This window comes from Anarrhichthys ocellatus, unplaced genomic scaffold, assembly GCF_004355925.1.
Source record: "Anarrhichthys ocellatus isolate YVR2014 unplaced genomic scaffold, GSC_Weel_1.0 scaffold4, whole genome shotgun sequence".
NCBI lineage: Eukaryota > Metazoa > Chordata > Actinopteri > Perciformes > Anarhichadidae > Anarrhichthys > Anarrhichthys ocellatus.
The window spans coordinates 1,528,728-1,541,936 of record NW_022280034.1 but is presented as its reverse complement, the minus strand read 5'-3'; the positions used below and the strand labels follow the sequence as shown (position 1 = coordinate 1,541,936).

At 39.8% G+C, this 13,209-nt stretch overlaps 1 protein-coding gene across 2 annotated transcripts in view; it reads right to left on the bottom strand.

Annotated features, from left to right (window-relative positions):
• Window positions 1-13,209, bottom strand: part of crhr1 (corticotropin releasing hormone receptor 1) — a 49,069-nt gene that overhangs the window by 9,292 nt on the left and 26,568 nt on the right. For both annotated transcript variants that reach the window (XM_031842971.1, XM_031842970.1), the window contains exons 6-10: window positions 11,364-11,470; window positions 6,982-7,102; window positions 5,831-5,984; window positions 3,936-3,996; window positions 2,251-2,323 (exon numbers count right to left, since the gene is read on the bottom strand). In XM_031842971.1, coding sequence (XP_031698831.1) covers window positions 2,251-2,323; window positions 3,936-3,996; window positions 5,831-5,984; window positions 6,982-7,102; window positions 11,364-11,470 — 516 coding nt within the window. The remainder of the gene's footprint in view (window positions 1-2,250; window positions 2,324-3,935; window positions 3,997-5,830; window positions 5,985-6,981; window positions 7,103-11,363; window positions 11,471-13,209) is intronic.

Below are 13,209 nucleotides of genomic sequence, written 5' to 3'. Positions count from 1 at the left end.
GTAACAATACCACAGAGTAGAAGTAACAATACCACAGAGTAGAAGTACACTGTTACAAGTAGAAGTCCTGCATTCAGAGTAAAATTACAGAAGTACTAAAAGTATTCATGATGCAGAATGGTATTTTATATATTTGTATTGCACAACTCTTCACTTTAAAGAGACACTTTAATAACAGACGCATTTTAACCCTCATATCGTTTGTTTATTGTCATGCACCGATCACAAAGCCTGATTATTTGTGTCCATATTTATTTACTTCTGCATAAACACTTAAACCGTACATTCCTGCTTTTTGCACTTCTGGTTAGATGGTTAGTTTTTATCAGAAATGGAAACTAATCTAATCTTATTGTATTCTGATTATTAATGCACTGATGTTCAGGCATCATGTTGATGTTGCAGCTGGTAAAGTTGAGGCTAATTTAATAATAATAATAATAATTTAACTAGTTTATGTACTGCTGAGAAACCTAATCTCCAAAAATGCATCCTAATTCATTTTTTAAGTCATATTTTGAATTAATAATCTGAAACTATTTCCTCTGAAATGTATCAGAGGAAAAGTACGAGCACCTCTAACTTGTTTTTAAGTACAGAAGTTGAGTGAATGTTCTTTCCACCACTGGACTGAGGACTGAGGTATTTTGGAAGCGCAGTCAGGAGGGAGTTCCAGAAGTCCAGAGCAGAGATGAGTAAAGCTTGTACGAGGAGCCGCTCTGAGCCTCCAGACAATCTGCAAAATCTGCAGGATCACTCAACACGAGTGGAGCTGGAGGGCCGAGAGGCTTCACGCAGACTGAGAGTCACAACAACAGCGTCGCCCTGAATGCTGGAGGAGAGCAGCTGCAGGTGGAGGAGGTCCTGTTCAACACTCGTGCTTCACTCGGGACATTTTGGGCTTTTTACATTTTTCTACCTTTTGGTTTGTGTTCATGCTTTTGGCATAACGTTTGTCAAGGGTGTGAGTTTTGATTTGATTTTGGAAGTTCAACCAAATAAGAGCCTAAAAGCATCAATAGCAAAATTTCAGGGGTCTCAAAGATTGTAAGATGATTATTTATCATTTGCAATTGTCACTAAAATGTCTTTTAAAGGATCACTAACGCACAGTTTTCATCATTTAAACTGCAAAACATGTATTCACTAATATGACCAATGAGTGCGAGAGATGATGTCACAGCCAGACAGAGACATCAGCTCTTATAATAAGTCTATAAATAAACTGTGTAGTTAAATTATAGATACTCAGACCTTTAAGGGCAACGATGTCCTCAAACCATGCATTCTATTATATCAGGCTTTCAATATCTACAGCCTCTGGCTTCAAAATGTCCTTTTCTTTACAGTTTGACATCAGATTGAGCCATTTTCTCATTATTGCGATATGTGACAAGCACATGCTATGTTCCTGGTTTCCACTAGGGGCAGCGCTGCTGTATCATGGAGCCACTTTGTGTCATTTGTTCATGAAGAACAACATTGGCATTAAACGAAAATGACAAAAATGGTCCAAAATGTCGTCACTTCATCATTTTATCCTTTTAAACATTTGTTTCAAACATTCATAGTTAGCACATGAATTATTGTGTTATGGCCAAAAACTCAAAAAGACCTTTGACCACCAGAATCCTAATCATTTCAACCTCGAGTCCAGCTGGACGTTTGTGCCCAATTCCTGGCGTTACTGTGATTTCACGCTCACGAGAATGGATCGGACGGACAGATAATGTCGCTGGCTCTGAGGCATGAACATAAAAAAACGAATTAATATTTAGTAGTTATAATCAGGACTAATCAGGACTCTTGACGGGGACGTTTTTGTCCTCTGAGGACATCAGAGCAGATTGGTTAAAGTTATGCAAGTTATTTTTCTGAACTTTAAAGTTCATTTGCTGAATGTGGAGCTGGATGAAGACACACATAATGAAGTAAAAGCCAGGAAAACGTCCCCTCAGGGTATGGAAAGAACCCAATATTAGAGACAATTCATCAAAGCAACAAACAGGACTGAACATATCTCAGGATCTCTTCCTTTGTTTCCAACAGGATTCCCACATGCTGCAGAGATTTAAACGCTCGACAGGTAGAGTGTCAGAAGTTCACATGAATCATTCCGAACATGAAGAATGTGCTGCGGTTTCCCAACATTTCACGCCCTGTCAGGCATTTAAAAGACATAATAAAGACTAATTGTGTGGGCAAGTTATGTAAAGTGCTGCTAACTGCAGGAGAGAAAAAGACTCTTACCACTAAGACAAGAATCATGGGACCTTGGTAGATGTAGTCGGTGTAAACGCCAGCTCGCTTCCCAAACCAGCACCTGCAGCCAAACAGAAGTCATCGTTACTTCTTACGTTCAGATGTAATCGGCATTTGTTGTAGTTACATCATATCAATTTGTGCTCAGATGTTAAAAACATGTGTTTTCCAGTCAGTAATTCACCCAAAATATGAAATATAGAAGATTGTTTTGATCAAAACTGAGTTCTAAAAAACATATTGTCCTAAAACAAATGCAATCCGTCACTTCTGTGAGACTGTTTCAAATATAAATGATCCTGTTTTAATAATTATGCACTGGAAAGCTGCAAAAAGAAGAAAGTTTATTGTAGATACTACTTGGTGAAATGTGAAATAAGCTTATATATAACATGATTTATTCACTTGGAAGTAATAAAAAGAGATTACGGCTGATGTTCTGTATTTCTTCCATATTTTCAACAAATTCCATGAAAAGACCAAAACCCGTCTCTCAACACGTTCTGACGTCACGGCTCGTCGTTGACGCTCACCCCCGAGCTCATCGGCTCCCGACGACAAACATCGTTAAAAATGGGTCACAAACGTCTAGTTTGAATAAAACATAAAGAGGTTTCCTAATTTCCTAAAACGGCTGCTCGCTGTAGGTTTTATTCAAACGAACAAGAGGAAATAGAGCATCTGTTGGGGACTATTTTCAGTGTGTGCGTTCATGGTGATGTAGGAACAATTGGGCCTGTTGTTGTGTTTTTAATGGAGCTCTTCGGCTCGGAGGAAGAGGAGACATCGGGCTTTGACCCTTTACTTACAGTAGATGGAGTTTGGAGAAACAGAACCAGCACAGCAGCAAAGCAATGTGCTGCTGTGGGCGTATTTTAGACACCTAAAAGAATCAATAACAGTTTAAATGAACTCTATATTTAGATTATTTTCTCCTCTTTACCTGACAGCCTCTCTACAAAGATACCAGACTGCATTGATTAAAGCAGTTCATTCTACCTCTCAGAACACAGGAGCTGCTGTTCTACTTCTGCCTCCATCGGGTTAGTTTGTTTGTGTTGTTGTGTGACTTTGGTGTTTTAAAGGGTCAGTTCAGATTCATCAAAGTCAGACAATAATAGTAACAAACTAACATGAATGATGAAGGCAGCAGTACACCAGTAACTCCTGTGTCCTGAGGGGTTCAATTACTGTGAGGGTCAAAGGAGTCTGGTGGTTTCTGAAGAGAACAGAGAGGTCTGACACCAAGGTAAAGAGGTGAAAATACTCTAAATATAGCGAACACTTAACCAGATACTTCCTAAAATATGTCCAGTGCTCCTGTGGTTGTACTCCGGTCTGCTTCTCCGTCTACTGTATTATTACACCATGGAGAAGAATCTCATACAACCTCATTCCAAGGACTTAAACGCGATGTTTTTCAGTGCACATTTATATAATGCTGAATCCATTATCTCCTGTCTACGAGCTGAAGAAAGAGACCACTTTATATCAATCAAACGCTAAGCACTCCCTCTCTAAGGGAGAATGCCCAGCGGGGTAACCTGTCATTTAGAATATTGTACAATGCAAATGTGATTACCGGAGGTTATTTATAGACATTCATCTCCTTAATGCAATCCAGTTTAACTGTTCCCTTGTGTGGTTTTGTTCAGTTTCTCTGAAATACTTACTTCTCATTGTCGTAGTACAGCTTCCCAATCGCCCATGCCACAATAATAGGGAATGGTATACCTGTGAGGCAAAACAAAAAGACAAATGGCAGATTATTCTTTCATCTTTTCCTGCTTTTCACATCGCGACATATCCCTGCGGGATTTCACGCTGCGACACGGAGTCCTTGTCTGCCAAAGCTCTGTCAAAACCTATTGTTGCTTGTGTGCTGTGATCCGCAGATTCCAGCCACGACGTGTCACCCTCTGAACGTTTTCTCTGGGAATGAATGAAAAGGCTGGACTCTGGTTGACGGTAATGCAGAGCGATCGTCTTAATTTACTGACTTATATGAGTAAGGATGAAGCAGACAAGAAGACGTGACTTGACCACGAAGACCTTGCCAAACATCTCTGGTAATTTTCCACTTCATCAGCAACATACTGTCATCAGCGTAACGTTAAACCTTCAGGAAAATCTTACTCTCACAAGAACTAGGATTACTTGGAAAAAATGTAATTTGTCTTGTTGTTTTTGCATCTCCTGTCCATTCCCCTCCGCTTTAAGAATACGTCTGCTCCTGAAGCCTGAGCTAAAGTCAAGCGAAGGAAATCAAATTTGATCTTATTTATGTTTTCAAAATGTGCTGCCATCTTCCCCCCTCACACGGAGGCTTCACGCTGCCCTGCGGGTAAATGTAATCCAGATGGCACAATGCACCTAATCTCAGCAGCACATAGTTCAGTTTGACAGTGTGAAGCGGGGTGTTAGTGAACTCCACACCAATACGTTTCCCAGCTGCCACACCGAATCCTGGGATCTCCGTCAAGTCGACTGCTTCACATTGTTGGATGAGTTTCGGTCTGAGCTGCAGCTTCTTTTCTTTTTCTATTGAAATTGAATTCACCCAAACTGACTGGAGTTAAAACGAAAAGTTCCAACGTTTTAAGGAAAACAATTCTTGCATTCTTGCTGAGCGTTTGATGAGAAAATTGATATCGGTCTCATGTTTGTTATGCTATGTACTGAGCTAGAGCCAGAGGGGTCTACGTAGCTTAGCATAAGGACTGGAAGTAGCTAACCTGGCACATCACTCCGCCATAAAAACAATACTTTGTCCCTTGTACTTTTGTGTTTGTGTACAGATTAAACAAATAAAATATGTGTTACAGGCTAGCTGTTTCCCCCTGCTTCCAGTCTTTATGCTAAGCTAATCTAGCCGCCCCCTAGCTCTAGCTTCATACTAACAGACATGAGAGTGGTATTAATATTCTCATCAATTCAAATGCTCCAAATGTAGGCTACGAGATTATGATGATAAAAGTGATACCACTCTCATGTCTGCATTCTATGTACTGAGCTAGAGCCAGGAGTATGTTASCTTAGCTTAGCATAAAGAATGGAAGCAGGGGGAAACAGCTAGACTAGCACGTAACTTTCCATTTGTCCCTTTTATATTTTTGTAACAGCATACAATATTTAAATTGATGAGCTTTAGAGCTGTTGGTAGATGATTTGAACTTTGGATGGAACGAGGCTAGCTGTTTCCCCTGAATCCAGTCTTAATGCTAAGCTAAGCTAACAGACTCCTGGCTTTTTTCCCTTTTACATTTGTGTTTGTGAACGGCTTAAACAAATAAAATATCTGTTAATTATTGATCTTTATAGGAGTTGGTAGGTGTATTTTTTTACTTTGAAGAATGCAAAGTTTTGCCCATATTTCCAGTCTTTATGCTAAGCTAAGCTAACTCTTCCTCGCTCTACCTCATACTTAATACACAGACATGGGTGTGGCATCAATCTTCTTGTTTAACTCTCAGTAAATAAGTGTTTTTTTCCCAGAATGCCTCACTATTCTAAGGTTTTCATACAGCTGTACTACCGACATTCATTGTTTAGCAGTAGGTGTACTCACACCAGCCGATGCAGATGAACATCCACTTGCGCAGCTTGTCGGTGGAGTAGGTGAGGACGATGGCCGTGTGGAGGTAGCAGCCCTCGCCAAACATCCAGAAGAAGTTGGTGGAGTGGAAATAGTTGTAGGAGGCGGTGACGAGGCGGCACCAAACCTGCAAAAATTAATCCTTCTGTTAAACATTTAACAGATTGTCAAAAATATTATACATCATCTTACTGTCAAACATGTTTTAAAGCATACCACATGTTCTTTAAGTTACATTATCATCATTTCATCAGGGCGTTGGTGTGTCAAAGGAAGCTCCATTTGAGTTGGTTTTTACTGTAATGCAATAAACATGCTCTCTTCCATGTTTGCCAGTCGTTTGTCAAACAAACTTTATTTCCCAACAACATACGAGCGATAACTTAAAGGAAGTGAACACATCTGGTAGATTTAGGATCCGTCCAATCGAGTTAACAGACTTAGAAAATTCAAACTGGTGGCTGGTGGCAACCCAACATCTCACTAAACAAACATCATGGCACCTTTTATAATTCAACACCTTATTATCTGAAGCTCATGATGTTCAGCTGTCTCTTGAAGACACCAACGAGGAACAATCCTTCGAACTCTCTGACAAACTAGTTACAATGAGAATACATTTTGTGGAAAGAGGAACAGTTCTTTCATTAAATGATGATAATTTTAGCACAAAGTTGGAGGTTTCATGAACTATTTAAAGGATAAGGCCGCTGACATTCTATATTTTATTATTGCCATTAAATCTCGTGAAAAGAACAACAATGAGTTTTAGTTTTATTTATTTTTTTAAAAGCTCAGCAGTTTCCTAAAACAGCTGGTCACTGTAGTTTTTATGCATTTGTTTGGGACTATTTCCTGCGGTGGATTAATCCACACTCTAGTGAGTATTTAACCTAAAACAAAAGTTTCTTAAGTGCTTCTTGTTGCATCAAGATCTTTGTTTTTAACAACCATTAAGAAGTCATTGGAGATGAAAAAAAACAATGCTCATTCAATATTTACACAAACAAAATGAAGCAAGTAAAAGCTAAATCTGACTCTAAGACATGAAATATCAGAAGTTAATATTTAGGGTTGAAAATAAACAAATGAAATAAAAGATGATCAGATAAAGCGACACGTACCACGTTACTTTCGTGCACCTCAGGGCTCATGGTCATTTGGACGATGAACCAGGTGGCGTTCCTCAGGATGAAGGCGGTGATGAGGTTCCAGTGGATGATGTTTCTCAGGCAGCGGATGCTCCTGCGAGACGAACAGAGGGGAATAATCTCTATAATCTCAGGTGTTGAAGAAGGTAATTATCTTATCTTAGTTTAGCATAAAGACCGGAGGTAACATATGTTTCTGTTTCTGTTCAGATTAAACCAGCTAAATATAATACGTTAATTCTTGAGCTCAAGCTTCATACTCACAGACACACTGGTGGGAAATCCCTGAATTAATGTCCTCGTGTATTTTAAACAAACTCACATTGAAATGTACCCAAACTGACTGGAGTTCAATGAATTATTCAACATTTTTGGGAAATATAATTATTTAATGAGAATAATTGATACCGCTCTCATGTCTGTGTCACAACAATTCAGCCAGAGCCAGAAGGTGATTAGCTTAGCTTAGCATAAATACTGGAAGCAGCTAGCCTGGCACATAAAACCACATTTTGCCTCTTTTACACATCCGTTCATGTGCTGATTAAACCAACATAGTACGTTTATTAATGAGCTTTAGAGGTGTTGGTAGATGTATCTTTAAACTTTGGACAAAGCCAGGCTATGCTAAGCTAAGCTAAGCGTCTCCTGACTCTCGCTTCATACTCATGAATTAAACATCTCGTCCTACTTAGTTTGAGTCTTCTAGTGTAATTTAAACAAAGACATGAAGCTCAGAGAGGTTAACTCTTCCTCCACTATGATAAAACCCTTTAAGTAATCTCGTAAGAAACAGCAAACGGAGATGATGAATATGAATAATGAAGAGAAGTAGCCTCAAAGTAACATTTCCCATCACTCCCCTAACTTAACATGAAGTAACATTTCATGCCCACTTTTTGCACTCTTGTTTGTATCATGCCCCGAACATCTGATGTTTTAATGCTGCAAATAAATCGACCTCAGGATACAATTAAGAGATCTGCCTCTGAGTGAGCATTCGTATTACAAAGGCAGTGAATGTCGTGCCAGAAGCATTTGTTTTTTAAACAGTCGTATTCATTACGCCGCGTGACCTCACTTCCTTTGGCATCCTGCCGGTGGCTTAGCTCGGCCTGATGGGTATTAATTAAGAGGAAACACTCCTGCAGACTGAGCTTTGTCAAAGACTAAATAAAATAAAACACATTTGTCCTTATCCAGTGTCTCTGCGTTTCGTGTTCTGATGTTATTTCTTATATCACCAAATAATAATACCATATTTCTGCTATATTGTTACTTTCTACATTATATTATATGCTATATCGTTATTGTAATGTCTATATAGTATAATTATCTCCACCAGAAGGATCATGCGATGCGTCGTATGTGTGCATTGCGCCCGTGAGTGAGTGAGTGTGCACCTCTGTGTCCGTCCACGGCTAATCTCTCAATCTGCTGCAGCAGACTGCAGAATATTTTGGGTGGCTGCATGCCCAAGGACCTCTCGAGGTTGCGGTGACTCAGGCTTTCTCTAAAAAAACCCTTTTATTACTTGTTTTATACTGCCACTGACGTTGCCTGCTGACTCGTCACCGTTTGCTCACCTTTTTATTGTTTTCGACGGTGCGTTTGGCTAACCGCTAACAGCTAACAAGACTAGCAGTACACACACGCTGCTGAGTACCTCGCAACTTGTGTGTCAGACACACCTGGCTTTTTTTTGTTTGTAATTTAAAATGTATTTATTTAGACAAACTAGTTCTTTATCGGTTTTCTGCCGAAATGTATGAAATTTCTGCTCAGGTGTCAATAAAATCTTATCTTTCATAAGTTATATTTTGAATGTAGGCACGTTGAAAAGGCATGTTGTCCTCTCCCTTTAAAGCACTCTGCACTCCCCGCTCTCATCATATAAAACTGTTCATTAGCTGGAGTGCGTCAGCCGCTGCAGCGACATCACGGGTCAGAGGTGTGAGTTTGAATATCCCTTGTTTACATTTCTAATAGAGGGCGGCTGAGGTCTGATGTATTAACGTCTTCCTCTTCCTGATCTAAGACAGAGGTGGAGGTGAAGGAGCGGCTCGCCCTCAGTGAATCACATCCCTGAACAGTTTGATCAATTTCCCTTTGATCTCGCCTGACTGCAGACGGAGATGCAACGGAGGAGATAATTCCAGCTTCCAGCGGAAAGATTAAAGTCTCATTGGTTTTTCATGCATATTAAAGAGAGCTGACTGACAGTCGGATTAAAACACGACACAAACTGAACAAAAGAGTTAGAAAATATATGGTGAGTGTAGTTTGCTTGTTTTTCTTAAGTGATCGCATCGTCAGGTTTTGTGTCTTTTTAAACTCGTCCATTATTGAACCTCGTCTGACAACATTAAGGAAAGAAGTCTCCTTCTCTCTCTCTCTCTCTCTCTCTGTCTCTCTCTCTCTCTCTCTCTCTCTCTCTCTCTCTCTCTCTCTCTCTCTCTCTCTCTCTCTCTCTCTCTCTCTCTCTCTCTCCCTCTCTCTCTCTCTCTCTCTCTCTCTCTCTCTCTCTCTCTCTCTCTCTCTCTCTCGAAGTACAGAAAGATTTTTTAATGTCACGACTGAATATTTAGCTGATTTCCAGCTGGATGAGATGAGAGATTTCAGAAGGAGACTTCTCAGAGAAAGACACACAATAACAGACAGAAAGGTAAAAATAATATTATATTTCTCTGTCGGGTTCTTTCTATAAGATTAGCAGACACTAACAATAACAATCTGAGCCTGTCAATAACAACAACAAGCTATTTTAGACACAAAAAATATAGGAAAGTTTAAAAAGTTTCCCTTTAAAACACCAACAAGTAAAAGCTGATGTATTGAAGAGTTTGAAAGAGTTCACTTTTAAATTCTGGATCAGTTTTGGATGAATTCGGTGACATAATTCTTCATGACATAATTCATGGTGTTCAGGGCCATCAGCAGACAAACTGGGGCAGCAGTGGATGAGGTAAAGTGGTTATTTAGTAATCTCAGGGTTGATGGTTCAATCCCTGACTGCTCGTGTCAAAGTGTCTTCTCATGTGAACTTATGGACATTCCTGCACAAAAACAACTACACGGCTCTTTCATTTAAAAAAACGACATACTGTACATATAATTATACTATTATTTACAACATTTTTATTGTCTTTATGTTGTTGCTTTATTTGTTTCTTGTCTTACAGTCCATGTTTTTATCTTTTCTTGCAATGTTTAACTTTATACATTAAAACAGCTGAAACTGAAAACCTGTTTAATAGAATAAGAAACTTGATTATTGTGCATTTACATATGCAGTTAAGTTCCATATAAATTAATTTGACCAAACTGAAGCATTGATAACATAAAAATACAATATTGTTACATAATCCCGGACACTCTCGTGTTTCTATGTTGTAGAAATCATTCAAATAGAACCTGGACATTGGAACTCACAGAGAGAATTAATATTCAGTTTCACCGTCAACCAGCAGAAGCAGAAAATGATCCAACTGCCAATTCAGTGTTTTCCAGCCCTCGAAAATCTCTCTCTCTCTTTTCTGTCTCTCTCTCTCTCACTCTCCCCTCTCACTCTCCCCTCTCTCTCTCCCTCCCTCTGTCTCTCTCTCTTCCTCCCTCTCTGTCTCTCTCCCCCTCCCTCTCTCTGTCTCTCCCCCCCCCCTCTCTACTGTAATCCCTTCCACTCTCTCGTTCTAGTTCCACAACACTGAGCAAGAGTGTCAACCTTTCTCTCCGTCACACTGGCAGAGTCAACCTTCCCTTAAATGGTTCTGGATCTCATTAAAAAGTGAAGGTGAGTAATAAATGACAAACTCCTCCACTGAACCCGATGACACACACACACAAACATGGGTTGTGCATAAACGCCGTCCTGCAGAGCTTTTATTTATTTTGTCTCGGTGGCCTTTCATGCTTTTCTCACCCACCCCGGGGGGTGAGGGGGGGTGAGGGGGGTGTCTGGAGGATCGATAACCGTCCCAGCTGTCGAGGGCGCTAAGACCTTTTCTGTCGTTAACGCTCGGTTTATTCCGGTTTGTCAGAGAAACCCATTCCACCTCCACCGGCTGTCCCAACAGGCCTCCACAACACTGCTTTTGGTTCTTCTTTCCGAGATGGGTTTATTATTCCCATTTGTGTGTGTGTGTGTGTGTGTGTGTGTGTGTGGTGGTGGGGGGGGGGGACGTGTCCTAGTTTTTTTGCGGGCATCTAAACCCCTTCTTCATCTGTGGGATTGAGAGAGGGGAGGTTTCAAACGGTTTTTGGATCAGAAACGAGAGGCGCTTTGAAAGGAGGGGGATCTGGAGAACACTGACGTTTCTGTCACGCGGAGGACGTCTTTGGGATTATCGAACTCTTACCTCAAACACAAGAAGAGGACGAAGGCGACGAGCAGCGCCACCATGGAGATGCAGTGGCCCAGGAAGCTTATGATGACGGCTATCTGGTAGTGCATCTTGCCTTTTTTCTGCAGGGAGAGAAAGAAGCATTGGAGTCTTTTGAGGCTTCTTCTGATTTACAGAAACAATATTCTCAGGATAAGATAAAAGACTTCAAAGACTGAAACCCTCTTTGCTCTATCTTTCCTTTTTCCTCTCCACAGACTCCTGCGGTGGTTTAGAAACTTTTAAAATAAACAAATGAGTAAAAGTGTGTGGGACTTTGATTTGAAGCTCTGGTTTTTAATTACCATTACATTAATAACAGCTACACTGTTTATTCAGTGTAATACATACGATTAATATACAGCGTTTATAATTGTACAAAACAATATTCTAATGTGAAGTAATATCAATAAATAGCTGCTATTTGTAACTCCAAATCCCCCACAGCCAGACGGTTAGCATAAAACGGACCCAGGAAACGCAGACCTCGTGTGGTTCACCATGCTTTGTCATCAACATTAATATATATTCATGATTAGATTATTTACAAGAGCACAAGTCTTCAAGCATCTATCTTAAAAACAGAGTAAATATCATTCATTTGAAGAATTTCAGGTCCTTTCTGTGGTTGATTTTTGTCGTTCTTTAGTCATTTTGTATCCATTCATAGTCACTTTTCAGCTTTTTGTGGTTATTTTGTATCTCTGTGAATATTTTTTGTCTCTTTGTGGTTAGTTTCTGTCTCTTTGTAGTCACCTTTTATGTCTTCATGGTCGTTTTGCGTCTCTTAATTCTTACCTTAAGTCTCTTTGTGGTTGTGTTTTGTCTCTTGCTGATTGTTTCGTATCTGTTAGTTTATTTCCCTGATGCTAAATGATAAACAGAGGTTCTGGTCTCGGGCCTCTATCAGGGTCAGTCCCCATCATGATACTAATAAGCCACCTGCCTATCACCTTACCCATCACTCTGGGTGCCAATCAGACCCCCCCTCGGTTTTCAGACATGAATCCTGATCCTGGTGGACGTGAACACTCTCACATATAAACTCACTACGTGAGGCTTTGTGCTGCTGCTGAAGGCTTTACATAAAACTCACACACATCTTCCTCTGAATCGCAGCCTAAGTCTTGTGTCTGACTCACATATCCATTGTGATGGGATTTCCCCCACACTACCGACAGTAATCTATGCTGTAAGTGGATTTATGTAACCTACTGGTGTCTACGCCGAGATTAAACGTGGACATGTTTAATCCCTGAATCTCTCCTGAAAGACGTCATCTCATTCACTTTATTTTGGTGCAGCAGCTCAAATCTTTAATTCCTTTTAAAGTCTACGGTGGACAAATTGCACCAAGTAATTCCCTCCTGATGACGGAATGTACATTGATATCTGTACGATAACCCCCCCCCCCACACACACACACACACACACACACACACACAAACAGAGACTTGGACTGTGCCGGCGTAGCAACTAGTGTGATGAGCAATTTGTATTTACATGTATACTATTTTATCCCACAGGTGCATTATACAGTTTTATCCTATTCTGTTTGGATATTTAACTTATTACTTTTGCTCCACTTTTTTATTACACTCATGAGCCAGATGCGACTTAATTAGATTTTTTCCACATATTATTACTTATTGATAAACCTTTTTCCCCAGTGGCCCTAATATGGGTATATTATAATAATAAATGTATATATGCCTACACATATATTTATTATTATAATATATGTGTATATGTGTGTGTGTGTATATATATATATGTATATTAAAAACTTCGTCCAATACTAATTTTTACTGAATGGAGCTTG